At 46.9% G+C, this 25,571-nt stretch overlaps 5 protein-coding genes across 5 annotated transcripts; 2 read left to right on the plus strand and 3 right to left on the minus strand.

Annotated features, from left to right (window-relative positions):
* Positions 1 to 2,099: 2,099 nt before the first annotated feature.
* LAJ45_07755 (uncharacterized protein) lies at positions 2,100 to 3,142 on the minus strand (the record flags this gene model as incomplete). The annotated part of the gene is made up of 2 exons (XM_046117310.1): positions 2,100 to 2,244; positions 2,412 to 3,142. 2 exons carry the CDS (start codon positions 3,140 to 3,142, stop codon positions 2,100 to 2,102), a joined length of 876 nt encoding a protein of 291 aa, XP_045969606.1.
* A 2,685-nt stretch (positions 3,143 to 5,827) lies between these two features.
* LAJ45_07756 (uncharacterized protein) lies at positions 5,828 to 8,551 on the plus strand (the record flags this gene model as incomplete). Its single annotated transcript, XM_046117311.1, has 9 exons — positions 5,828 to 6,297; positions 6,517 to 6,601; positions 6,782 to 6,835; positions 6,886 to 6,901; positions 7,030 to 7,056; positions 7,112 to 7,161; positions 7,229 to 7,273; positions 7,868 to 7,952; positions 8,022 to 8,551. 9 exons carry the CDS (start codon positions 5,828 to 5,830, stop codon positions 8,549 to 8,551), a joined length of 1,362 nt encoding a protein of 453 aa, XP_045969607.1.
* Positions 8,552 to 9,332: 781 nt separating this feature from the next.
* On the plus strand, positions 9,333 to 11,298 carry LAJ45_07757 (uncharacterized protein; the record flags this gene model as incomplete). The annotated part of the gene is made up of 3 exons (XM_046117312.1): positions 9,333 to 10,062; positions 10,124 to 10,365; positions 10,426 to 11,298. The coding sequence occupies 3 exons, from the start codon at positions 9,333 to 9,335 to the stop codon at positions 11,296 to 11,298; spliced, it is 1,845 nt and encodes a 614-aa protein (XP_045969608.1).
* A 2,052-nt stretch (positions 11,299 to 13,350) lies between these two features.
* LAJ45_07758 (uncharacterized protein) lies at positions 13,351 to 15,104 on the minus strand (the record flags this gene model as incomplete). Its single annotated transcript, XM_046117313.1, has 6 exons — positions 13,351 to 13,398; positions 13,469 to 13,508; positions 13,604 to 13,698; positions 14,670 to 14,766; positions 14,826 to 15,018; positions 15,092 to 15,104. The coding sequence occupies 6 exons, from the start codon at positions 15,102 to 15,104 to the stop codon at positions 13,351 to 13,353; spliced, it is 486 nt and encodes a 161-aa protein (XP_045969609.1).
* A 1,093-nt stretch (positions 15,105 to 16,197) lies between these two features.
* On the minus strand, positions 16,198 to 16,600 carry LAJ45_07759 (uncharacterized protein; the record flags this gene model as incomplete). Its single annotated transcript, XM_046117314.1, has 2 exons — positions 16,198 to 16,276; positions 16,332 to 16,600. The coding sequence occupies 2 exons, from the start codon at positions 16,598 to 16,600 to the stop codon at positions 16,198 to 16,200; spliced, it is 348 nt and encodes a 115-aa protein (XP_045969610.1).
* Between the last annotated feature and the right edge of the window lie 8,971 nt (positions 16,601 to 25,571).

Genomic DNA, 25,571 nt, shown 5'->3' on the forward strand with positions numbered 1-25,571 from the left:
CTCATGGGTTTCCCGAGAAGTCTCAGGCTCACCCCCATCACTACACATGTGGGTGGTGTTGAGGATTGGAATTGGAGGATTTTAGCGGATCGTATAAGAACAGGAGGGTGCAATGGCCTCTGGGAATACCATGAAGGGCGGAGAGGCCGGAAGTTTATAAATTATAAGAAAATAGGCGAATCCGAATAAGAACCTTTTGGATTCGATGCATGTGGAGGGTGGGTAGCTAGGTATAGATTTTCTGGACCTTATGGGAAAAAGGTGTGCAGAGGTAAATCTCTATCATAAAACTCTTATTGATACACATAAAATATAAGGACACGCTACATTGGCGAATCCGGACCTGTCCAGGTGAGCTGGACTTCCGGATGTGTCCGGGAATACGTCTATTTGATGCTTCTGCCGTGATGCACGAAGCTTTTTTCTCAAAGTTTGAATGATAATATATTCCTAGAATGAAAGGAAACAAAGCAAGAGAATTAGGGAAAGCCCGATCTCAAAGAAACCGAAATGCATGGAATTAATAAAAGAATGCGAAATGCGAGTGATATTCTGTGATCTAAAATACACATCGGAATATAAACCTCTCTATCCGAGTTTTTGTCTAAGGATACCTCCATGTGATGATTGTGGACTTTTACCGCAGAGTAAATATTGCAGATAGTAGCTTTAAACCTAGAGCCTCCGCGCAATAGATAGCTCAAATATTGCCAATTACAAGATCTCCCTCTGTAATCCACGAGAAAGGAGGAAACATCCTCAAGCTGCATCCTCTTATTTTGCGTTCTTCAGGTGTCAATATCATGATCATCATATCTCTGCACACGAGATATTGTTAAGATATATATATGCTTGCTACTTACGACTGCTGAGATCGAGATTCCAATATACATGCCTATGAGCACTCGATCTCGTATAAGTAATTCTTTTGGAAAGCATTCTAGTTTAGTGTACACTTCCGGCATACCAAGAACCTTATATGTACTTCCCCACGTAGGGGAGGTAATGCATTTACTGCTACATATCCGCTTGGAGTGGAGGAGGTTCTTCCGGTGAGCGAAGACGGGAGATTATTGCCAAAACATCGGATCCCCGTACGTGGGTTTCGACTTTCAACCCATCCCGAATCGAAGGTCGCGCCAACGACATCTCTAGTAGGAACCATATTGATAAATAAGGGCGTTACGTTTATTTGCTAGCTCTAATCATAATTTAATGATTAATATCGGGATATTGATATATTAGAAAGTGCGTAGTATTTTATATGATAGTTGTATGTTCCCCGAAACAAAAAAGAAAGAAAAAAAACTAAGAAAAAAGTCGTGCTCCCGGGGACAAAGAGAGAGCCAGGGACAACACCTCCGCTAAAGGTTAGCTTTTGACCACGTTGATATTTCTCGAGCCCTGGCGGTTATTTTATCTGTCAACATATCTTCCTTGCACTGTAGGTTAGCGGAATAAGTATCAAGGCCACGGCTACGTGGTATCAACCGGTTGGGAATATGTGTGACACAAGTGTCTGGATAGTATAGAGATGAGCTGTAGCACCGAATTGATCCCATTGTCATCATTACAAGATAGAGATTCCTTCATCCGAGCGTCAAGACCAACAGGGGCTGCCCAAACATACCGTGAACACTGGAGCCTGAAGTGCTCCGTTGCGGTGTCTATGCACCAAGACCGAGACCAAGTATTTCCTCCCTACTCTCCTTCTGGACATCACCGTGTTATGTGGAGAATACAGAGACTGAATTGATGATGGTCGTAGAATGCGGTTATATCCCTGCTTGTTAAGTAAAAGGTAAGTCCGAGCGCCACCCCCGATTCCTTCCGCGACTTGAGGATTAGAATTATTCCAGCACCCCCTAGTGATAATTCGCCTTCTCTTCGACTTCCAGAAGGGTAATCCCCTCATACTCCCGCACCTCCTACCTCCCCCCTCACCCCTCACCCCTCACCCCCGCCGATCTCTCTGCCTCTTGCTGCAAATGTCAGTCTCCTCCGGTTCTTCTTCCAACCCGTCTTGAACCTGCCCAAAACTCCCTTCCTCCCCCTCCCCCCTGCTCTGCATACGATGACGCTGCCGTTGTCGGTGTCGGTCACTGGCTGCTAACTCCCCCCCCTGAAGTCTCGGCATGCTCCCCACGCTTCTCCCCCTCCTGCCCCTCCTCCTGCTCCTCCTCCTGCTCCTCCTCCACATCCGGCGGGGCCCATGCCTCCCCCCGAAGCTCATCCCCGGTAGCTCTACACCTCCCAGCGGCATAGAGTCCACCCACCCCTCCACCCCCGCCTCATTCTCCATCCATCCCGCCGCCAACAGTCTCCTCCTCAAGCTCTCGCCCCACCTATCCACATCCACCGCATCCTCGACCCACCCGCGACTACTGTCACTACCCTCAGTCTACGGGTACCTAGCGACCGCCTTGTGATACGTATGAGCGAGTATACAATATGCAGCTGCAGTAGCAGCGGGTGATCTGCCCTGTTCAGCGTGCGCAACGTGATGAGATGCCCTTCCAGGATTTCTCCGGCATAGCGGGTGCAGCCTTCCGCCGTGCTGGTGTGCGAGCCGAGGTCGAGAGGCTTTTAGACAGAAAGCCGATGGGTGCTGGATACTAGTGAGCAGGTTAACTGAGTAGTAAAGCGGTGTGGGGAAGAGGGGGCGGGGTTGCCGCTGAGAGATTGTCGAGGTGCAAAGGTTTGGGGAAAGATAGTCATCCAGCGCCGCGCTCACCTCCGTACACGTGCTCTCCACATACGGAAGAACACTGTCTAGTGGTGGGACAAGCTCCCAATGGCCCCTATAAAACAAACAATGCTCGACGGAGTTTAAACACATTGTACTGCCACCGTATCCGTGCCTCCATCTGCGGCCCCGCCCAACGCACACACCTTTAACTCCTCCGCGCCTAAAAGCATCTCCACTATCGACCAGGATGCGCCTCCGCCGGGTGCGGGATGATGTGCGTGACCTCAATGAAGCGATTCGTGCTGAGGATGGACTTGTTACCGTCGCGCACGCGGCAGTTGGATGTGACAGTTGCGCTGCGGGGGGTGCGCGATGCCCGGGGTTGGGGAATGCTGTTACGAGGCCGCCCACCGGCTGCGGAGAAGACGTGTAGCGCGTCGTGTACGAGCCCATAGAGAGCCGTGCTTCGCGTGTCGGGGGTGTTTGGGTTGCTGATCTCTGCCAAGAGCGGGCAGGTCGTAGTGGGGTAGGGCTGGTGCGTCTGAAGAATCCTAGCGGTGTAGTCGAGAGTTTTGAATTTCTGATCGGGCAGAGTGCATGTTTGGGCGTGAGGCCCAGGTGGCGAGGAGGGTTTGGACAGTGGATGAGTGGGATACTGTGTAGAATGAGGGCGAAGTGGGTTAGGCGCCGGGGTTGGTGGTTAGTGGCTGGTGGCGCTCTGGGTAACCTGCGCTGTGGCTATGAGAGATTTCAAGCTCGTGATCTGTAGGATTGCTATGGTGCCGCAGCCTGGTTTTAAAGTTTGAGAAACAGGACAGATCCCAACACGTTTATGCATACTAACTTGCACCATAACATTCCCTTGGAAGGGGAGATGTCTAGAAATCCTCGGTACCTCCCCGTATACTTCCTCCAGACCAGGTAAGAGTGACCTCCAAAACCTTAGGAACTGAGGGCCCGTTCGGCAACGGTCCAAAACGGCATTTACAGGGGTAAAAACTCCGTTTCAACCATAGGCTAGTTCGTGGAGAATGAATTCGGTGGAGAGCATGGAACAGTTCCACAGCAACAGCTCTTACCGCCACGAGTTTCTAAGGTGCCATATTTCCCCACCAGGGATTAACCTAGATCCACCGATACCGTCTGCTAGTACAACACCCGAAACTAGCTTTCGTGCGGAGCCTCTTTCCCGGGCCGGAATGGGTATATATTGATGCTGAGACCTATTCGGCAAATGGTATATTGACATGGCTAAGGCAAGGGCTTTCTGGCACCTCTCCGCCTATCTATATCTGGGCCATAATTTTATGCATATACACCCCGCGTCGTTGCCTAGTTGTACCTGGCTGCCTCAGGCTCGACAACTGGCTGCCTACTGACAGTTCCCCCCCTCAGGCAACCCCAAACCGGTATTAGTCGACGCCTCTATTCACATGGAAGTCGAGTCCTAGTAGGTGCCAGAACAGGATGGCCGGGGTTGGTGGTAGGCGTCACATATCGTTCATAATAGGCGTCGAATTCGAGGGGGCGACAAAATAACAATAGAGTGCGATTGTGGGTCCGTTTGGGTGGATTGAGTGTCGGTGTGGAAGTCTATGTGGTGTAAGTATAGCGATCAGAACATGGAGGTAGGTAGCTTACAGTAAGTTTCATAATACTAGGCTCAGAATGCGTTCTCAACTCACAGTACAATTCTCGAAGAATAGCCTATATAGGCTATCTAGGCAGTTGAAATTACCTTTTCGGGAGAATATCGGGCTCGGGCTTCCTAAGTAGGCTATTATTTAAAGAATCACACTATGTGTGTGAAAGTAATTTGAGCCTAGTATTATGGAACTTGCTGTAATGCGTGGTGAGATGGATAGAGATAGAGGAGACGAGGATATATGTGGGGATCCTTATAATTCTAGTAAGCGCGCCAAGCCTGGCCTTAGCTAGTTAGCTGCTAGTGTTCGTTGTCGGTATCTGGGTGCAATGGCTCACAAGTTTACAAGTACCGTACTCTAGACTCCAATAATTGGACAAATGACCAAAAGACCTATCCCCCTTACTTTTGGGGGTTTTAGGAAGATTTGGAGCCCACCGGTTATGTGGCTCTTCGGAAGAGTTTGGCTATGTGGAAGGTTTTATCAGATCGATCGAAACTCGCAATACGTATACTAATATCACCTCTCTACTTTAGCTATAACCAAAACAAAGCGCCTCTTCCGGAGTTCTTTGGGACGATGGTTGGAATAAAGGCTGTGAACACAGAAGGAGCGGGAGGGAAGACAGATACTTACTTACAATTCTCTCAAACTCTATGGACCAGCAATCCTACACCTGCACACTCAGGGATAAAGATGACAATATGCCGAACTCGCCTCGTCAAAAAACAAGGGCGAGCAATCTCGTCTTAGCACCACTAATCTTTCGCTGATGCTGATTTTCCGGGTTGGAGAAAGTGCAGCTCTTTTCTTACAGGTGGATTTGGTCTGATGTCGCATATTTAGAAACGGCCGGGATAAAATACTGAACTGGAATTGGTCAACATCATGGCTACAGACACGCTCAGCCGCAAGTGGAGTGCCTAGATGTTTCATAATCAGTGAAAATCAGAAGAGACCTATTTGCCCGGGTAAATAGCATGACTCGGATCGAGCCTTGGGGGAGGGAGTGCAGGGGGAGTGGGCTTTTCTGTGCTGTTCTAGACTTCTGGTAATGACGGGTGGGTTGAAGGCCTTAGCAGAGCAGAAAAATTTGCGCTTAGAAATGCGAGAGATAATGGTGTAGGTTCGCTGATTCCAACGGTTTTGATATCTGGCCCAAATCTTCCACCCGCGGCAGGCTCTTGTTAGGCGCACGGGACCTGTAACTTGGGTCTTCGGCCTACATGAATTGAGATCTCGCGCCCAGCTGGTCCTGAGCAGACCCGAAACGCACTTGGGCCGTTGGCCAACGCTGCAAAGCGCATAATAGAATCACAACGCATAGGCCGCGCTCCCACCCCGGGGGGGGGGGGGGCTGGCACGGAAACATGGAAAGAGAGCTACATATACCCTAGTTTCTGCAATGCTCTCCAGAGCCCCCACCCTTCCAACCCCAATAGCTGTCGAAGAACAAATAATCTATTATCACACCACACGGACACATACACACATGAATACAACTACTTGTGCTCCAGAGCTAGAACTGAGCACTCCCGGAAGACAGAACACTGACCGAGAACCGACTCCGGCTCCGGGGAGCGCTACCAAGAATATTACTACACAGGAGAATGTTCCTCAACCCAGCGGACTGCCTTCTCCTATTTGCTTCCGTATTAGCGGAATTCCTCCACACTGGGATAGCAAAGACGTCATGGACTACTTAACGAACCATATCGATGGAGAATTAGACTGGAGCACGGCGAAGCTGTCTGGCTCTTTCCCATCCCCTTTTGACGATACGCAGTGCGCTTTACTCGGCTTGGATTGCTGCACAAACTCCCTCCGCACAAGATTTTCACATCAGCATAACGTGGAACACCCGGTCGTTGAAGTAAATCGGGAAACCTTTCACATGGTGATCGACAGACACTTTTACGACTTGACCCCGATGAACAAACCCACACTGCCAATCGTCGCAGAGTAAATTCAGCTCTCAAAAATATTCCCCGGCCCAGTCAGTCCTAAATTATGTGCCCGATATAGTGTGATCGCTATCACTGGCCTGGGCGGTCATGCTTTTGGCTCTTGGAGAAGCCGGCAACGAACCTCTCGTCCCATTAACCGCCCTATGTAGATACACGACTTTCTACCTAAAGGTTTTCCGAATACCCGCATAATGACTTATGGGTACGACTGTAGCCTGGTCCACCCTAATGATATGCGAATGTGGGATTACGTGATGAAGTTGGAAGTAGCTCTCAACAACGCTCGGCGTTACTGCCAGGTATGTCTAGTTTATTATCAATATTGCAGCTTAGGAGTTTTTCTCGTGCGCTGGGGTGACTTCTTTATAACCTTTGATCAAGTTCTCTCGGCGTTGTCTCATTGCGTGGGGCAAAACGGGGGAAGCGTGGTCTGCAGCGAGATAAAGAAAGAACCCTTCACCAATTCTGACAATTAATAGGATCGGAAAATCGTATTTATCGGGCATAGTCTGGGGGGAATTCTGATTATCCAGGTCAGATATGATTCGTAACTCAAGAGGTATAATGCTAATTGATGCAACAGCTACTAATTGAATGGAGTAATGTTCGGGCAAAAAACCATCTTTGAGACTGTATTCGCGGAATATTTTTATTTGGGACGCCGCATCAAGGAATGGAGGTGTCCGACCTCTATGAGCTTGTTCAAGAGGATATAGATCGCCAAAAGTGTACAGGCATACTGGGGTAGTTACAAGTAGGTTCTGAGTTCTTAGAGAACCAACAGAGATCTCTCGCCAACGTTTGGAAAGAATTTAAGGGAGTTGTGTATTCCTTTTTTGAAATAGAGAAAACACAAAAGGTAAAACGTCTAAGAATTAAACCGCCATCCTTCTTTACCTCGCAGAGAAAGGCTCAAGGTTACACAGGTGGGCACGAGGACCGATGAACGGGCAGCTGAACGTGTTCAAAGGGTAATGTTCCGGGCCACTGGCGGACACCTCGAATTCGTGAATGGACTGCTTTCTCCGTACACCCGGGGCCGGACCGGTCCGTTGGCGAATGGACTGGGCAAAAGGTAGTGAAATTGACTCTTGGAACCAACACCCGAATTGCCTGGGCTCTATCAGAGGCCATATGGCTTTACTAGAGGTCATAGGGCCCAAATAAGAGCTTGCAAAGGTGCCTGAGGCTGATAGAGGCCACAGGATGTCACTGAAGCTCGCTAAAGATCTTGAAGGTGCTAATTATTATTCCAGACTCGATATTTAGGGTCGCTAGTCTGTTTTTAGAGGTCTCTGGTGATTGTAGTAGTCATCGGGGTTAATATAAATCATTATTAGTTATCAAGTGTTGATATTAAAACAACAGTTTCCCCAGGCTGTTCGTGAATAGACTGGTCCTGTCACAGATGTATGAGCCTAGGAGTCCATTCACGAATACCTCAAGTCTGTTCGCGAATTTGTAAAGTCCATTCACGAATCTGTCATATCCGCGAATTGCACGGAACAGTAACCCGACTCTCTGGTCAGCTCTTTCTCCCCAACGAGAGATGCTTCTCGGTGAAGTCAAGTCGCACAGGAATGGCCAAGCTGAGCTCGGTGGACGACCCTATCTTCCAAACCGTCGTTACAGGAATTAAGTACTGTCTCGGTGTGTAGCTGCCAGGCCTGATTTAGGCGAACTAAATAATGTTTATAAAACTGATTTAAAATTAAATAGGCAGTAACGACCGTGAGAGAATCCTAGAACGCCTAGAATGGAACTCGCCCAAGGATGGCAACTGGCAAGGTCGTATAGGCCGGCCTAGACATATCGACGGACCAGACAAACTTGATGGCTTGGAAAATTCAAAAGAATTTTGCTGGTTATTCCACAACTCCAACTACAAAGATTGGTCTAAAAGAGATAAGAGTGATAAGCTCTTAATTGTTGGCGGGTATCACAACTTAGAATCTGTCATATCATATCATCAGCGAGTCTTCCCAAAGATGGAAACCTCTTGCTTATCTCTCTGCTATTTACACAGGTCCCTAGTCCTGATGAATACGGTTATAGATAGTGCAAATGCAGAGGTAGTGTGGACACTATTTCGAGAAGCCGTGGATACTTGCTCACAGGAAGTGCAAGACTTGATATGGACAATTCCTCGGAGGCTTATTACAATCCATGACCGACGATTCACTACTCGTGCTGAAATCTATTCCAAACTTGGGGACTCAAGATGTCTTGAATGCCTCATCTCCCTCTAGATCGTGACCTGCTCTGGGAGCTGCACTCAGCACTATTTCAGGATATCCCGGCGAGACTGGAAATCAACCAGGGAAAAGATTCAAGAACCTTGGGATTATTCTCGACATTGGTAAACTCCCCAAGAGAGCGTTTCAGGAGCTCATTAGGAACCTTGTTCCATTTAGGCACAATGCTCAGAAGCCCTTTGACATGGTGAGAACCTTGGTCGTGGGTGAATATCCAGACAACGATTTTTATCTGGAGGAGTCGGTGGATTTTCTTATCCTTTACAGCGAATATGCCAAATATAGACAGGGTATGCTAAAGACTGTTCTCTGAGCTCCCTGTAGAACCTGTAAATCATTCCCTAACCCACTATAGATTGTTTGAGATCCCTCGCTTTCCAAAACACCAGATATGAAAAGATTTCGCCACACCAAAAACATACATTCAACTGGTTATGGCAGACAGAAGAGTACAGGTCTTGGAATACCTCTGCGCGAGCTGATCCAGGGTTTCTCTTAGTTGAAGGTAAACCAGGAAGTGGTAAAAGTACATTGATGAGATATATCAGGGAGAATATAAATCCGGTTGTGAAAGATGCAATCATTAGCAGCTTTTTCTACAGCGCCAGGGACGGCGCAGCGGAAAGAAGCCATCTTAACATGTTAAAAGCCCTATTACATTCGGTTCTTGAGGCAGATGAAACGTTTTTTTATCCACTTTCAGCAAATATATCACAAGAGGACGAACCAGGGACATCTCCCGATGGATTGGAGGATAGACGAACTAAGGAGAATAATGGAGGATGTTTATACAAAACATCCATTCCCGTCTACCATATACTGTGTCATAGACGCTTTGGACGAGTCTGAAAACACAGGAAACAACCGTATCGAAATAATCGAGCATTTCAAGAACGTGTTGAAAGCGGTACAGAACAATCAAACGGGACCTTTGGTTAAAGTATTGTTTGGAAGCCGACCGATCAACGAACTTCAATACAAGCCATCAGGGGGTATGAACCGGATCTCTCTCCAAGATTACACGAAAACCGATATAAGAAAATACACAAATGCTCGATTAAACGGAAATGTATTCGAGGAGTGTGGTATCTCGTTGAGAAAAGAGTTTGAAGACTACATATTAGCTACAGCCGATGGTGTATTTCTATGGGTTCGCTTGGTCATAGCTGAGTTGGAGCAAAAGGTTAGAAATGGTTCAAGCCCAAGTAATCTACTCGAACTCCTGAAGAGCCTTCCCAAAGATCTCGAGAGCTTCTTTGAGCATATATTCCAAGAAATAAAAAAAGGTAGAGATGCACACGAACTGATTAATGGGGGACGTATTCTCGGGTTCTGCCTGCTTTCTCATGGTGCAATCGAGCTCGGTGAGTTACGTGATGCTCTTGCGCTCTTCAATAACAAGACACGATGCGATCCGGATCACACACGGTGGGAGCAGAACAGATCCGTGAACATCCGGAATCTCGTAACTTGTTGCACTAGTAGCCTTGTCGATATTAAAGATAGTAAGTCTCATAGACCACGCCGCAAACAACTTCCTCCCACTGACTAGACACATCGATTTAGGGAAAAATGGGTTTGCGGTTGCTCAACTTATGCATCAAACGGTGCGAGAATTTTTAAAAAGCTCCCCTAAGTGTATGATTGGAACACCATTCAACATCACAGACTATGGCGAGGTTTCATGCATGATAAGCCTCGCGTGCGTACAGTTCCTCGAGATCATGTGTGAGGAATTGAAGCCTGGAGGGCGAGGTGATCTAATTTGCGCAGAGTATCTGGAAGACAGGCCACTACTAAAGTATTCTGTGGGGTACTTGCTAGAGAATCGAGATTCTATCGACGCTAAAATGGAGGCGTGATTGAAGAGTCTCATTGAAGGGCTTAAGAATGACCAGGGATCAAATGCATATATGCTGTTACGGCGAGTTGTCAAAACCAAGACCCCGAACACTATGAAGAATAAATTAGGATCTTTACTTCTTGATGCTACTAAGAAGGGGCATGCTATGGCTATTAGTAACTTGCTTGCAGTCGGTGCGTCTGTTAACTTCACTGGGTCGGGCAGTGAAAGCGCAGCTATACACCTCGCTGCAAGTGAGGGCCACGATTCGGCAGCAATAGTTCTGCTTGGGGGAGGTGCAAAGATAGAGCTCAAGAACGTTTTCGATCTCACACCACTTTATTGTGCCGCAGGAGCTGGTAGATTGGGTATGATGAAGTTACTACTTAGTCACGGGGCATGGAGGGCTGAAGAGGGACTGTCTCTAGAGGAGTTTGCGGCAGGAAGCGGTCACATTGATGTCATTCGATGGCTATTACATGAGGTTGATCCGGATACGAGGGAAAGGCTATTCGACATATATAACAGGAAGGTTGCTATAGACATGGCGTTGTTGGAAGGATACAATGATATAGTTGCGGAAATTCTTAAACCCCATTTGGACTTTTGGGAGGAAGATCGTTGGGGATTCAATACGTTCTGCTTTGCTGCTATTGGTGGGAATGAGAGCACAATAAAGAAGCTACTCGACTTGATCAGTCCTCCGGAGGTTGATAATCAAAATTATGACAAATACATTCAGCTGGCGAGAATATATGGGAATAATTCAGCTCTTGAATTATTTACAAAGCTAGGGGAAGCTGCTAAAGCGCCGAACGAATGCTACCGTGGTGGCGAAAACTTACTTCCCGGACCGGACTGGTTCAACACCGTTGCACCTCGCAGTCGGAAAGAATAATCATAAACTCGTAGGAGTAATAGTCCTGTACAACGCGGAGGTTGATGCAGTCGATAACAATGGGGAAACTCCGTTACACCACGCGGCCAGAGGCGGATCTATAGATAGCATTAAACTGCTATTATCAGGCATCACATTTACCGGGTACGCGAAACCTAATTTTGCCAATAATCTTGGGTCGACTCCCTTACACGTGGATGTTTGTACGCTGCTCCTAGAGCACGGAGGTGATCAGTCCGCTGTTGACCGGAATGGGTTGACTCCTTTACACATGGCCGCAATGTGCGGCCGCCTGGGTGTTTGTAAATTTCTCCTAGATCGCGGAGCTGATCAGTCCGCGGTTGACCGGAATGGGTCAACGCCCTCACTTGTGGCGTTAGAGGCGGGCTTTGAAGATGTTGCTGGCTTGCTATCATTACCCGATGAAGACATCATGCCTATTACTGACTCCGATCAGTCGGATCCGCCATGTCTGGGCTCAGCCACACACCATGAGGAACACCCCGCTCCATCACCACCCACCTCAGAGAATGACGCCCCGAGTCCGCTGCAGCTAGCGTGTCTGGAAAGCAGTCTAGAGATCAATGCACAAGTACTTTTAGAGAGGGGGGGGTGAAACTAGGTCGTCCAGCGAACCCCGCCGTAGCACTCGTCTGCACAACAAAGAGACCCCGGTAATGAGACCTAATAATATTCAAAATAGCGCAGCTCCACTGGCACCACGCAAGCGCCCCCGGCAAAGCAGCGAAACTGTCAAAGATTCCACGGAAGGAGTGAAGCCGAAGCGGAGCAGGGGATGCAGATAAGGGTATATAGGTGAGAGTAGTCGAGCAGATATGTAGTCGTATTTGAATGCTGATTTGAAGGTTGGTGGATAAGTAGTGTACTGGTGCGAGGATAAGGTTGGTTAGAAGATGGGAGAAATTGGATTCGGTGGGACCCATTGTTTTCGATGTTGGGACATTTGGATTAAACTTCAATCAAACGAATCAAGAGTTGCCTGTGATTCCCTTTAAAACTCCGCGCCTGTGCACTGCGTACTAAAATCAAACTTATGGTAGGTAGGTAGGTAGATAGGAAACTTCAGCAATTGGGGTAGGTATAATCTCGAAATTTGGGACCCACCTGACTAGAGCGGATGTCCGCACTACGGATAGCATACTTTAAATGACGTTAGATCACTACGAAGTGTATTTCGGTTTCTGTTGATCTGCGAACTATTATAACTCTGCCACGAAAGCCTATAAAGGAAATATTAAATTAGAAGTAACTCAGAACGGGCAAGCACCCCACAAGCCTAAGCTGTGTTTCAAGGAACGAAGTGTAATTCAATTATACCGCAAGATGTATTCCCAAAGTTCATGAACTAAATCTAACTGCGCATACAAGAATAAATTCCTTGCCCGGATTGAGATAGCACTGTGGTATGCTGTAGATTATCAGCTTTAGAGCTACGTGGACTAGCTCAGGAATATGTCAGTCAACCTAGTAATATTCAAGAATTAATCACCAACCCAGGAACGCAGACAATCTAGAAATAACGTACCACACCGAGGAATACTCACAGTTGAGCTTTCAATTCCCCCTATCCTCCTGTCCTTGAACTGAGCCTTTCGGTGGATTACCGGTGTTGTGGTTCAGACCCGTTGTACTGAACCGCTTAATTAACTTTGCAGTTGGTTGAGGTTTTGTCTTTTAAATAAATTGCTGACACGGTCCATAAATCTTCAAGACCTGTTCTACCCGTGGTTTCAACCATTTATACAAAGCCTGTTCGAAAGCTTAAACGCTCTAGTTCTCGGGCCTGAGCAGTCTGAATACCTATTTTGCTGACTTGTATGGCGACTCAAGCTCCTAATAGCTTGTAGGAGGAGATTTTTTTTCATATATGCCATGACATAAACCAACGATGTAGGGGGCCCACAAGTTCAAACGGCCATAATAAAATCTTGTACAGTTGGTACAGTTTGACCTTATTCATTGACCAGGCTCTTGGTGGACGAATTACTTGTAACAATGAGTAAACCAATCGAACTCCTGGTTCATGGGTTATCACTCGCCAGGCGCACCTGCGGCATAGGTTATCACTCGTAACACCGCCTTATGCATTATTGTAATTTAGCAACCGACATAGAGCCTGAGAGGGTGATGCAGTTATTCTGGTTATTACCTGGTCCTTAATATCATTGTATGACACGATCTGGGTGGATCTTGTGCACGGGTTATAAATCGAACAGGCTCGCCCAGCCAGCGGAAGATGCTTTATTTAACACAACACAGGCCGATACTCGAAGAGTGTACTTACCTGCCCCTATCATTTCGCTCCGCACTGTCAGCGTAGTAGTTCCAGATATATTCTTCCTCCACCGGAGTTTGATGCTGTCGTATTCTTGCGTATTGCTGGTAGTGTAGAGGTCAATTGCGAAGGTGGAGCAGGATGATGAGTTGGGCGGGTGGTTGATGAAGTAGGATTTGTAGTTAGTGAAGATTTCTGTTAGTGTGTTCAGTTGTGGAGGGGGAGGATGAGGTAATGAACATATGAGGATCTCACTGAGACTAGACTCACCTCAGGTTGGATGGAGTCTTGGCGGCGGACAACACCACTGTCAAGTATGCAATTAATGAATTAAACAAAACAAAAAAAAAAAACCACTGTCAAGTGCCAAGAGCCGGGTGATATCTCATGATCCCATGATAGAGTTTTTTTTTTTTTTTATTCATTAATTATCCGAGGAGAGAGTGTATTCGGGGGTCTACATCCGGGGTAACGACTGTGAATCGGGTTAGAGATATTCGGTTGATAACTCCAAGTTAAGATATCGGGCCAATGAGACAGCCTGAGCCGACAGCTTCAAGAAATTACCCTTGGTCGGATAAGTCGAGGCATATATAGGTGGTTAGATAGATAGTAACGTCCTTCGTCGAGAACTGATCCACACCGTAAAAGTGATTGAAGAATGTGGAACAAAACGGTTGTTTACTCGTCGCCTAAGCACCCCTTGGGTCGGCCTTGGAACTATCCCCCATCATTGATACCCGTAGTATCTCTCTGTCCGTGTCGGCATGGAGTGAAATAGCCTCTGCATATGTAGAGTAGTAGACTGGATATATCACCTCCACCCGACAAACGACCGCCACAGTCCTCTTCACACCCTCCACCATTTTCAAACTCGGGCTCAAGTATCACTATAAATGTAATCTCTACCCATCCCCCGTCTTCTCCTCACCGCGCTCCTCCACACGCAGAAAGCCGAAGCAAAATCTGAATTGTCAAGAAAATCTCTGACTCTTTAATTTCATCCAGGCACCAGTCCGCCATATCTACACCGCTTAATCTAGATTTATAGCTCGCCCCCGGGGGAGTGCGGTACCAGCAGAATAGGGTCAGTGTATATCGCAGAAACCGTGAAATCTTCTTGGAGGAGAGATGTTAGTTCGAGGTCAAGAGATGATGAGGTTGGACTCCCACTATCGTTGATACAATCGTCTGCTCTTGCGCCGGTCTTGTATTTCACAAGTTCTATTACTGGGTGTAAGACAAGAGGTAATCAATAGAAATCGCAGAGGAAAGGAGGGGTGCGAGATGGAGGGTTGTAAGAGTAGGCGGGAGAGCGGTGACGCTGGCTGTGGGAACGTGTTTGGAGCGAGGGTGTGCGGACATGATGCGCTGGCCAGATGAGATACCGCCGGAGACGTAGCTCCCAGGAATCACGCCTCTCACTACATACCGCAATGTCCCAGTCAGTCCCAGAAATGGGCACAACTGCCCCCCTTCCAATAGGTTGACGCATACTATCTATACACATAATTCACATATCACGGTTTCCCTTTCCGGACCAATTCCGGTTTCCGTCGGTCCGGCGGTATCGGGGTGGGTGGTGATCACATGCAAGTCTCCCAAAATGCACATCCGGACAGGCACAGGGAATAGATGATTTCGTCGATTACTCAATCCGTACAATTCCCCACCATTTCCCATTACGCCAGACCAAACGCCAAAAGTACCATCTCAAACACCTTCCCCGCCATCATTTCCCCGCATCCCCCCCCCCCCCCCCAAACCTAAAAACCCTACACCTCTTCAAACCCCCCCCCCCCGGCCAACGATCGCCGTGCCACCATTCCAAGTTCATACCCAACAACTCCAACACCCTCGACCATTACCCTCCTCCCCCCCTCTCTACACCACCCTTCCAACCAACGCCAAATCCCTCACAGCCATATACAAAGCGCTGCGACACGACTCCAGCGGCAGTGGCACCGTCCGACCAAGCACCGGCTCCAGCCCGGGAGTGCGAGGGAGTACGGTCTGTATCGTGTATTCGCCCCAGCGGGGGTGCAAGAGCGCGGGAGTGGCAAGAAGACTGAGAATAAGAGATGGATACGTATTGGGTCCATCACAAACCATATCGCTTCCGAAGAGGCGGGAAAGCTCCATTGTAGCCGTCTGGGGGCCGACCCATGCCGGTGTGGTAAGATGCCGTGGAGGTCGGCGGGGCAGGCGGGGGAGGATACACGTTCCGAGTGTACTAACGCTCCACCGGATTCCTTTTCGTCCTCCTCTTCCCATCCCCCCCCCCCCCCTCCTGCCCTATCCCCGATATCACCTCCGCACCCCGCCAACAACCCCCTCCCACCACCACAGCTTGTACCCGTCCCCGACCCAATTAGTCACCTTCGCGTGCTCCACCACCCTCCCTCCCCATACAGCCGCATAACCGCCGCCCCACCGCAGCCCCCAAGAAAGGATTGCGCCACTCCCATCCCTCACGGCCCGCAAATACAGGAACGCCGCATCAGTCTGCCGTACCACCCCACTGCGCAGCGTTACATTAAAGCTACCAGCGCCCCATGTGCGGCGGAGAGCATGGTGTGGAGGCCGGCATACACGTGTGACCGCTAGGTGTTGAGCGCGGCGTGGGCGGCGGTACACGTGCCATGGAGAACGAGGGTAGAGACTGGCGCGTCGTATGTGTGACTGTAGTAGACATTAGTGGGGCAGTGGGGGAGGGGAGGTATGTGGGGTAGCAGACCAGAGACGCTTCCGGCGCTTCAGCGCCCAGCGGAAGAAAAGGGCGAGGCGGCGGTGGTGTCGTGCGAGAAGTGCTGGGGGGTGAAGGGGGGTGCCGACCAAGGCGGCGGTGGTAGGCAATTTGTGGAGTCGGAGGAGTAGGGCCGGTTGAATGGCTACGAGGCGGAGGCGGTGGGGGTTTGTTTGCAGCAATCGCGGATGTGATGCGGTAACAGGCACGTGAGAACCTGACTTGGTAGATGTGGTAGGGCTTAGGGCGCGCGAAGTCATACTAAGGGTTCCTACTAGCGGGTGCGTCACAAACCGTCACCCGCACGCACGCACGCACCCACCCACCCACAAAGTCCTACCTTTGACCGCCCTTGGCCGCCTGCCTATTAGTATAAAAGGATCTATTTTTGTATGTAGTAATAAAGATAAGCAAGTTGTACGCGAATTCCACATCTATGGTAGCAACACTGAAGTTACTCGTCGTTTTTTTCTGTGTCTGAAAATTTCTTTTTTTATACACCCGAAAAATTACTTCAAGTTTTTCTCTGCGGAACTTCTCCAAGCGCAAACGCTTGACTCGCTTACGCAGTTTCCGTTTGCCGATTGGAATGACCTCCGACCTGTTACTATGCACCGGTAGCCAATACCTGCCTTATTGTATTAGTGTTAAGGATTACATCGAAGTAAGCCTCAGGGGAAACACTGTAGAACCCTTTTCGTACGTCCGCTTGGTTGTACAGTTACAACATTTGTAAAACTTAGTGTAGTCTGCCTGTTTATCTTAAGTTTTCTGCCCCATTACTCTATGAGAGTGTCTCTGTGGTTTAACCTAGTAAACCACCTTTTCGCTACGCTCTCGACGTGCTACAAGTAGCCATTCGGTACAATCAACGGCTTGCTTCCTACGGATCATAGTATTACAGTTCACTAGCAATACCCTTCGATCATAATCGATTCACCCTTCATCGTTACAAACGACAACGAAATGCCTAGCCTGTCTGACCGCTCTGTTTCGATGTGAGACGATACTGGAACAGTGGATATGGACGGTGGATTCCACAGTCCCAACCTCGAACTCAGCGATATGAACAATCCTGCTCAAATAGGGCAGCCCCTATGCTTCAAGAACAAATTGAAGAACTAGCAGATACTATCAACGGGCTTAATCGTGGATCCAACTCTCCTCCTTCAGCACTCCCTCCAGAAACCCTACTTTAATCGACCTTACAACCGATAACATTACCGGTACAATCGTACCCGATCGGCTTCATAGTATGGCGATCAAGCCAAACTCTGGCCTGCTAATAATGAAAGCACCTTAATTCTACGATGGGAAGCGTTCCGGTACGGCCTGTCAAGATTGTATTACAGATTTAAGGGAATACATTGAGTTATACACCATAAGAGGAGGATTCCGTAGTGAAGCTGAACGTATTCAAATAGCTGCATCTTACCTTACTGGACGTGCAAAACGGGTTTGGGCGGTTCGAAAATGGATGCATGAAACCACCAATGGTTTCCTGGAACAGATAACTGATCTGGAATCGTTCTTTTCGGCCATTTGCGAAGCATGCACAGACTTCAACTTTAACGATCGTCTCCGACAGCAATACAACAAACTCAGACAGATCAAGTCAGTCAGTGATTTCGCTATCGATCTGTTGGACCTGGCAGACCAGTTACCATAACGTACGCCCGAATACGAAATTAAGGAACGCTTCAAGACTGGCCTCAGGGATTATGTGTTGGATGAGTTGGATATGATTTTGTATCAACCTGAAGATCTCCTACAGTACATACAGCTATGCCACCGTATCGATCGAAAGTGGTATGTTAGGCACAATTTCAACTCCAGGCTTAATACCGCTCCGAACGGTAGAAGAGATTTCAAACAATCGAACCATAACGTATGCTCTTGTAATGATTCTGGGAATGTACGACAACACTTCAATTCAATCGGATATGGTTCTTCAAAAATACAAAAGGGTAGTACCAAAGAATGGAAGAATAATTGTTTTGCCAACAGATTCTGTTACAATTGTAATTCAGATTCCCAAAAGAGTTCTGAGTGTACGGCACCCAGACACAAGTCTGCCGACAATGGAAGTAAGCGGAACGATGTTACATTTAATATCAACTCTAGTAATGTTCATCCTTCCCATTCGCGTAACTTCCGCTCGGGAAATGGACGGGATCGGGCGTAGAGGGCACTAAATTCGACCAAGACGCGAACCTGCAACGGCCGCTACTGGGGATGAACGGGGCCGGAAGCTAGTCGCGGTGGCTCCAGAGGATGATGGAGCGTATGTGTGTGGTCGATGCATCGGGAAATACCCATTTGGGCGTAATGGACGGCTGGGTCAGAGTAAACGATGTCAGAGTATTACTGGACTCTGGTGAATCGAGGATGTATGTGAGTGGTAGAGGTTTGGAGAGATTGAGGCTGAAAGTGAAACCTAATATGTAGAAAGAGAAGATAGTCTTGCCCAATGGGAAGAAGATTCCTGTCTTTGGCCACGCTACCGTTCCACTACGAATGGGAACGTACCCGGGGAAGTTTGACTACCGTATTATAGAGTTACCAGAATTTGACATTATTTTGGGAATGCAATGATTCAGAGCTGTGAACTCCATCACAGACTGAACAACTCTAAAATTTACACTCGAAGATCGCCACGGACGTACGCACATACTCGGACTGGGCAATTATCACCGAACCTTGTGAAACGGTACGGACGAACAGGAATTACTCAATTTTATCTCCTGTCAGTCAGTAAAAAGGGCAATCAGAAAGAAGGATACAGAAATTTGTCTATTTTTCATCAGAAACTACAGCAATTCGGAGAAGAACGGTTCGGGCGGAGAATAACAATCGAATACGGGACGAACTGCAATCAGCGACGATCTGCCTGATTGCTCAAATCCAGAACTCAGAGACATTATCAGACAATATCAACATGTTTTCTGTTCTGACCTGCCATCCCATCCTCCTCCAGAACATTCTATTTCTCACACGATCGATACCGGAGACGCCAAACCCGTTAACGTTAATCCGTACCCGCTCTCAACAGTCCACATAGACGAACAGACAAAACAAGTTACAGACCTGTTGGACAAGAAGCTTATTAGAGAATCATCAAGCTCTTGTGGGTTCCCTGTTCTGTTTAGCAGGAAGAAAGATGGTGGATGGAGAATGTGTATAGATTACGGGGCACTTAATGCAATAACGCGGCGTAATGGATACCCTTTACCCACAATCTAGGAATGTTTGGATAGGCTTTCCAAAGCTCATCACCTTACCAAAATTGATCTTACTTCTGATTATTGGCAAGTTAAAATTGCTGAAAAAGATGTAGATAAGATAGCTATCAACACCAGACATGGGAAGTTTGAATTTCTGGCCATGCTGTTCGGTCTTACGAATGGGACCGCAATGTTTCAAATACTTATGAATCTTGAAATAAGGCACTAAGCACGTTTCATAGCATTGGAAGATTCTCATTATTTCATTATAGTATTTGTCATCGGCGTATGACTCAACTCATGACTTACTTTCCTATTAGTCACTTCATTACTCACACGTCCATGACTCACTTCATTTCTTTTGTACTAACTCTCCTTAGTATAAATACTGGGCATTCCCCCTTAGCTCGAACAATTAACACGATCGATTACTTTACTTCTCCTACATACTTTCTCTAATGAATACTGTCTTACGCCCGTACCTTGATAAGTTCGTCTTAATTTACCTAAGATGACATTCTTATCTATTCCGAAATACTCACGGAGCACTGTGCGCACGTTGCAACTGTACTCGATACTCTAGCGAAGAATCAACTCTATGAAAAGTGTTCTAAATTTACCTTTTTGCAAGTGGGATTAGAGTTTTGTGGACACAAAGTTGGGGGGGGAAGATTCTTCCCACTCCAGGGAAACTGGATATCATCAGGAAATGGCCCATGCTATCCACTGTCCATGAAGTCAGACAATTTCTTTGGCCTTGCTTCCTATTATCGGCGGTTCGTTCGGCACTTCGCGACCATTGCCGGACCGTTATTTGACCTCCTAAAGGAAGACAACTCAGTAGTCAGAAAATAAAAACACAGAAAGATTGTTTGGAATGCTTCCTATGAGAGTGCATTCAACACACTCAAGAGCCGCTTGACCTCAGATACTATCCTGCTTCAGAGAGATGTATCATCTCCGTTCACGATCGAAACGGATGCTAGCGACTTTTCCGTTGGCTGTGTGCTCTTACAGCAGTCAACAAAAGATAATCGCTTACATACACTAGCGTTCGATGACAGACGGTTGACACCGGCTGAGTTCAACTACCCAATACATGAGAAGGAGGTGTTAGCTATCAAACATGCACTCTGAACTTGAACGTGGCAATACTACATCGACAATGGTCATACCACTACAGTCGTTACCGATCATGAGAGTCTTAAGTATTTGAAGACAACCAAAGCATCCCCAAAGAGACTGGCTAGATGGATATCTGAGTTCTGCGAGTTTGACTTGGATATACAGTATCGTAGAAGGGAAGAGAACGTGGTGGCCGATGCGTTCAGTAGACGACCTGACTTCATCGGGATGATTATCGAACACACCGAACCACGCTGGATAACTGGGATGATAGAGTACTTCAAAAACAATATACTCCCCAATGACAGTCATATTCAGAATGTTATCCTTAGGGACAAGGACAAGTTCTTCCTACAGGATAACTGATTGCACCGTACTGTCGACTCAAACGGGAGTGCACCATACATTGAGGAGCTATTCAGAGCTGATTTCCTTGAAAGAATGAATGAAGAGCATGGACATCTAGGCCTGCCAGGCTTAGATGGAGTGTTGAATTATAGAGGTTGGTGGCCAAGTTTAGAAAAAGATGTCAAAATGTTCGTTGTGGCATGTCCGAACTGTCAGACTGTGCAACGCCAACAATATGGTCAAGAGACAGAATCACCACAGCATATGGCGCCTCGTACGATTCAACCGTTTGACCGTTGGGCTATTGATCTTATTGGCAAGCTGCCAGTTACTCTAGATGGCAATTGTTGGATAATTACAGACGTGAACTACGCTACAGGGTGATCTGTCGCGAAAGCTGTTGAAGACGCTAAACAGGAGACAATAGCTGAGTTCCTACATGATGAAATATTCTGTCATTATCGACCGCTCAAAGAGTTATTGTCAGACAATGGAACTAATCTCTTAGCACCTGTTGTGGCTAATTATTTGAGGAAACTGTCAATCTGACATCGAACGACAATACTGTATCACCCGAAGACGGACGGCAAGTTTTAGAACCCTAACGGTATGATCAGCAGAATGTTAACTAAGTACCTTATTGGTAAACCTACTAAACTATGGGATAAGTGTCTGGTTCAAGCACTATTTGTTGTAGGATTAGAGTTCATGCCACGACTAAGTTTAGTCTCTTCTACCCCTTGTACTTCAAGCACCCGACACTACCGTTTTATGACAATCCCACACATCCGTTAGATACATTGATCGACAATTCTGAAGACCGTCTGATTCGGCTCCAACATGCTCGACTGCAGGTGAATGAAGTGACATACACCCGTGCACTGAATGCTATGAAGGTTTGCGATACAGTCGTTAAACCGTACGAGTTCAAACTAGGAGATTACATCCTTGTAAAATATGAAGAACCACAGAAGTTCAAAGCCAAATGGTATAGGCCATATAAGGTAGATTATTGTATGCCTTTAGGCTCTTACAGTCTCTCAGATCCTCAAGGGAACCCTTTTGTTCACCTTATTAATGGTCAACGATTCGTACGAGCGCACATTAATGGGAACGTTTAAGAACTTTGGATATCACCATTCATGAAGTCAGGGTTGAGGAGAGTGAATATGGAAGTACTGCCCCCATCAGATGAGGTACAACGTATTTTAGACTCAGAAGAACCTATACCCTCACATTATGAAGAATTAGCAACAGCGGAGTGAATCGCCAAACGGCCGAGTCTGGCGTGAAAGCAGGCCGGAACGAATACTGCTATCGCACGTTTGTCATTTGCTGTAGCGCAAACCTCAGTAGGTTTGAACGTGGTGGTGGAGGAGACCATCATTCACTCAAACTAAAACATTATATTTCAACAAGTACAACTATCGGCAACGAACCGATCAAGAAATTAATGGTTACAATTCATACGATCACGATCACGAACTGTAACGGCAGTTAAGTACTTTGGCTAAGAGATAAGTTGGGACTTGGGGAGGAGGTATTGCGCAGTGGGATCAGGATTTGTAATGGGGATTTCTACTATGTTTTTCGGTTTCTATTACGTAGGAGTATGAGTCATCATTGGACAAGGGTATTGGATATATAAAGGGGTGTTGTCTTGTGCTATTTCTTGTTTCCTTTACTTTTCTTTTCTCTTCACGCAAGCACTGCACTTTACGCCACGAAAATAACTTTGTTCTACATCACGTCATAGGGTTCACCTTGATTCTTGATCAAGTCAACCCATCTCATAGTCTGTAGTTCTGAATATCTTCGCATTCTATTCTCGCCTCGGTAGTATTCCTTGGCATTATAGTCCTTCCCCTAGAGACCCCGTGATACGAACAAACTTGAACATGATCACGAACGAACTGGACACGATTGCAACGAACAGTTCCAAAAAGAAAAAAGTGTTAGAGAAAACAAATTCAATCACATTTTGGTTGCACCAGGGCGAGGTTTTGTGAGTAATAGATGAGGTTTTAGGTGTGTATGACCAATTTGGGCATCTGAGCACGCGGATTCATCCTGGCGAAACCCGTTTTTTGCTGGTGTAGGAAGACTACAATAATCTGGAGCTCCACAACAATGATTAAGCTTGGAACTGAGCGGCAGCTCATGCATGCAGCTCTCTGGTTGTGTGACAACCAACGCTGTAGCTGATACAACAAACCCTTTTACTAAACGTGGTTGGCTTCAGAACCAGAAGCACCCGCTAATGGTGGGTGAGAAGTGGAGTAGCGATAATAATGCTTCCATTCGGACAGGAGGCATCGACGGATTTTAGTAAGGAATTAGGATTAGATAATCAATTCCTCTGGAGTATTAGCACCCAGGACCTTTCCCGCTCACCTGTCTGATTTTCTCGAGTTTTCAGAGAGTTATTAAGTATTCTACTCAATAGCAGAGCACTAAAAGATTATTGAATTCTAGCAATAGTATCTTTGAATAATCTGCAACTTGATTTCTACCTTGCATGGCCGCAACTATTCTATTAGATTGTAGCGATGTATAGAAAGTCGGCTCCCATTACACAGTGTTGATCATGTGGGATTTCCCTCTCTCACCTACTAGAGATAAAAAGCTGTCTATCATCTCTTGCAGTAGTTCTTTTGGATCTCTCATGTCTCGGTATGGATTTAACTTGAACAGTTTTCGCATACATTGTCATGGGACTGGCAAGGGTTGACTTTGATACTTTGAGGAGTTTAGTAATCATTGAGTAGAAGGCTCCACTCCCTCCCATCTGTGTTGCAGTCTTCAGGTAGGATTATTTCTGGTTTGGCATCGTGCAATGTCATCATCACCATGATAATGTTGTTGCGTGCGGGCGTTGCCGTTGCCGTTGTCATTGCACCTCATGCTCACGACCGGCATCGTAATGTAATAATAATCGCATAGAGATCCAACTGTCGTGGCAAAGTGTGGCTTTGCCCATAGTCATGTGAGCCAACCTCCCTCAATCTCCTTGGTGGATTGAGCCCATGCCGAGGTGTGTATATGAGACGCAGTTATTTTGACGAATAGTTACCGAATAGGGTGAGTGGCTAGGAGAACTCCGCGCCAGTTAGAATAGAGCCCGAGTGAATTGAACACGCTTTCTCATAACGACAACAGTACGGAGTATGGTTGGGGACATCTAGAGATGGAAGGGTGCGACATTGGTCCCCAATGAAGATCACCTTTCTAATCTAGTAATAACTTAGCACGAAATCGCTCCAAAAATGCCACGACAGCAGATTTATGCCAAGCTATTGGTCAGCCACCGGTGATATGTTCCTAATCGGGTAATTATGTATTAAAGTACTTCCTAATCGGGTAATTATTGGTGTGGAAGTAAGACATTCGGTCAACCTCTCACCAAAAACTCAACTTTTAAAAATTCAATAGCTCAACAACCATAACAGATAAAATTAATTGGGTTCTGTTACAGTATTATCTATCTCCTTCTCTACCACCCTACAGAGCTATTTTAATTTTAATGTATTGTGGTGGTTGGCCATTGGGACTCGAAGTTCGGCAACTTTGGCACTCCGGCTCAAGGTGTCCCCAACCATAACTGTCATAGACGCATCTCAAAGTGAGGCGAGATGTAGATTTTCTCCTGGCTAGAGTGGCTTTGTTGCAATTATATGCAGGTTAATAGATCGCGAGCATGTTTCAGCCTACTAGGCGATCGCAAGTGAACCTAAATCCTTGTATCTCTCGGGCGAATTCGCTCCTTCACCTACCACTAGCCTTTTGTGGTGATTATTCCTGGCTCTGTAGTTGCTATGCAGCGTAGGTATATACAGCGATAGGAAGGATCAGTGGAAAAATCAGTTATATGGTGCACAGATATTTCGCTATACAATTTTACCCCCCTGGTTTTCCACAGATCATTCCGATCACTGTACCGGGTGTTGAGGGTAAGTGATCAGAATCTGATAAGTGAATGTTGCGGTGAATACGTTTATTTTTCTTATCAGATTCTGATCACTTTTCGCTATACCCTAGTACATAAATACTAGGGGTGTCCCACCTCGCGACCGCGAGTTGTTGGATTATGAGTACCCATCATGATTAAGTAAATATACAGTGTGTATTTAGAGGGAACTCCTTCCACCCTGCCCCCTGCTTTTCCAATCCCCAATCCATCCTTTCCACCTCCCTACAGCTCCCCCTCCCGCTCCAGCTCTCCCCGCTCCAACTCTCCCTTCTCCCCCTCCCCTCTCTCCCCTTCCCCCTCCCCCTCCCCAATCCCGCTCCAGCTCCAGCTCCAGCTCCCCCTCCCGCTACAGCTCCCACTCCCCTTCCAGCTCCTCCTCCCACAAACTGTCCACCTTGTCTACCAACTCCTACTCTCAGTTATATCATATCATATCACTATTTAATCATAAAGCTTTTTAATATTATTATACAAAGATAAAGACTCAACGGTGCACTCTCATGCTCAAGTATTCTTAGTGTCATGCTCAAATATTTACACTCCCATGCCCAAATATTCTCAATT

Source organism: Morchella importuna, assembly GCF_003444635.1.
Source record: "Morchella importuna strain M04M26 chromosome Unknown Morimp01GS025, whole genome shotgun sequence".
Classification (NCBI taxonomy): domain Eukaryota; kingdom Fungi; phylum Ascomycota; class Pezizomycetes; order Pezizales; family Morchellaceae; genus Morchella; species Morchella importuna.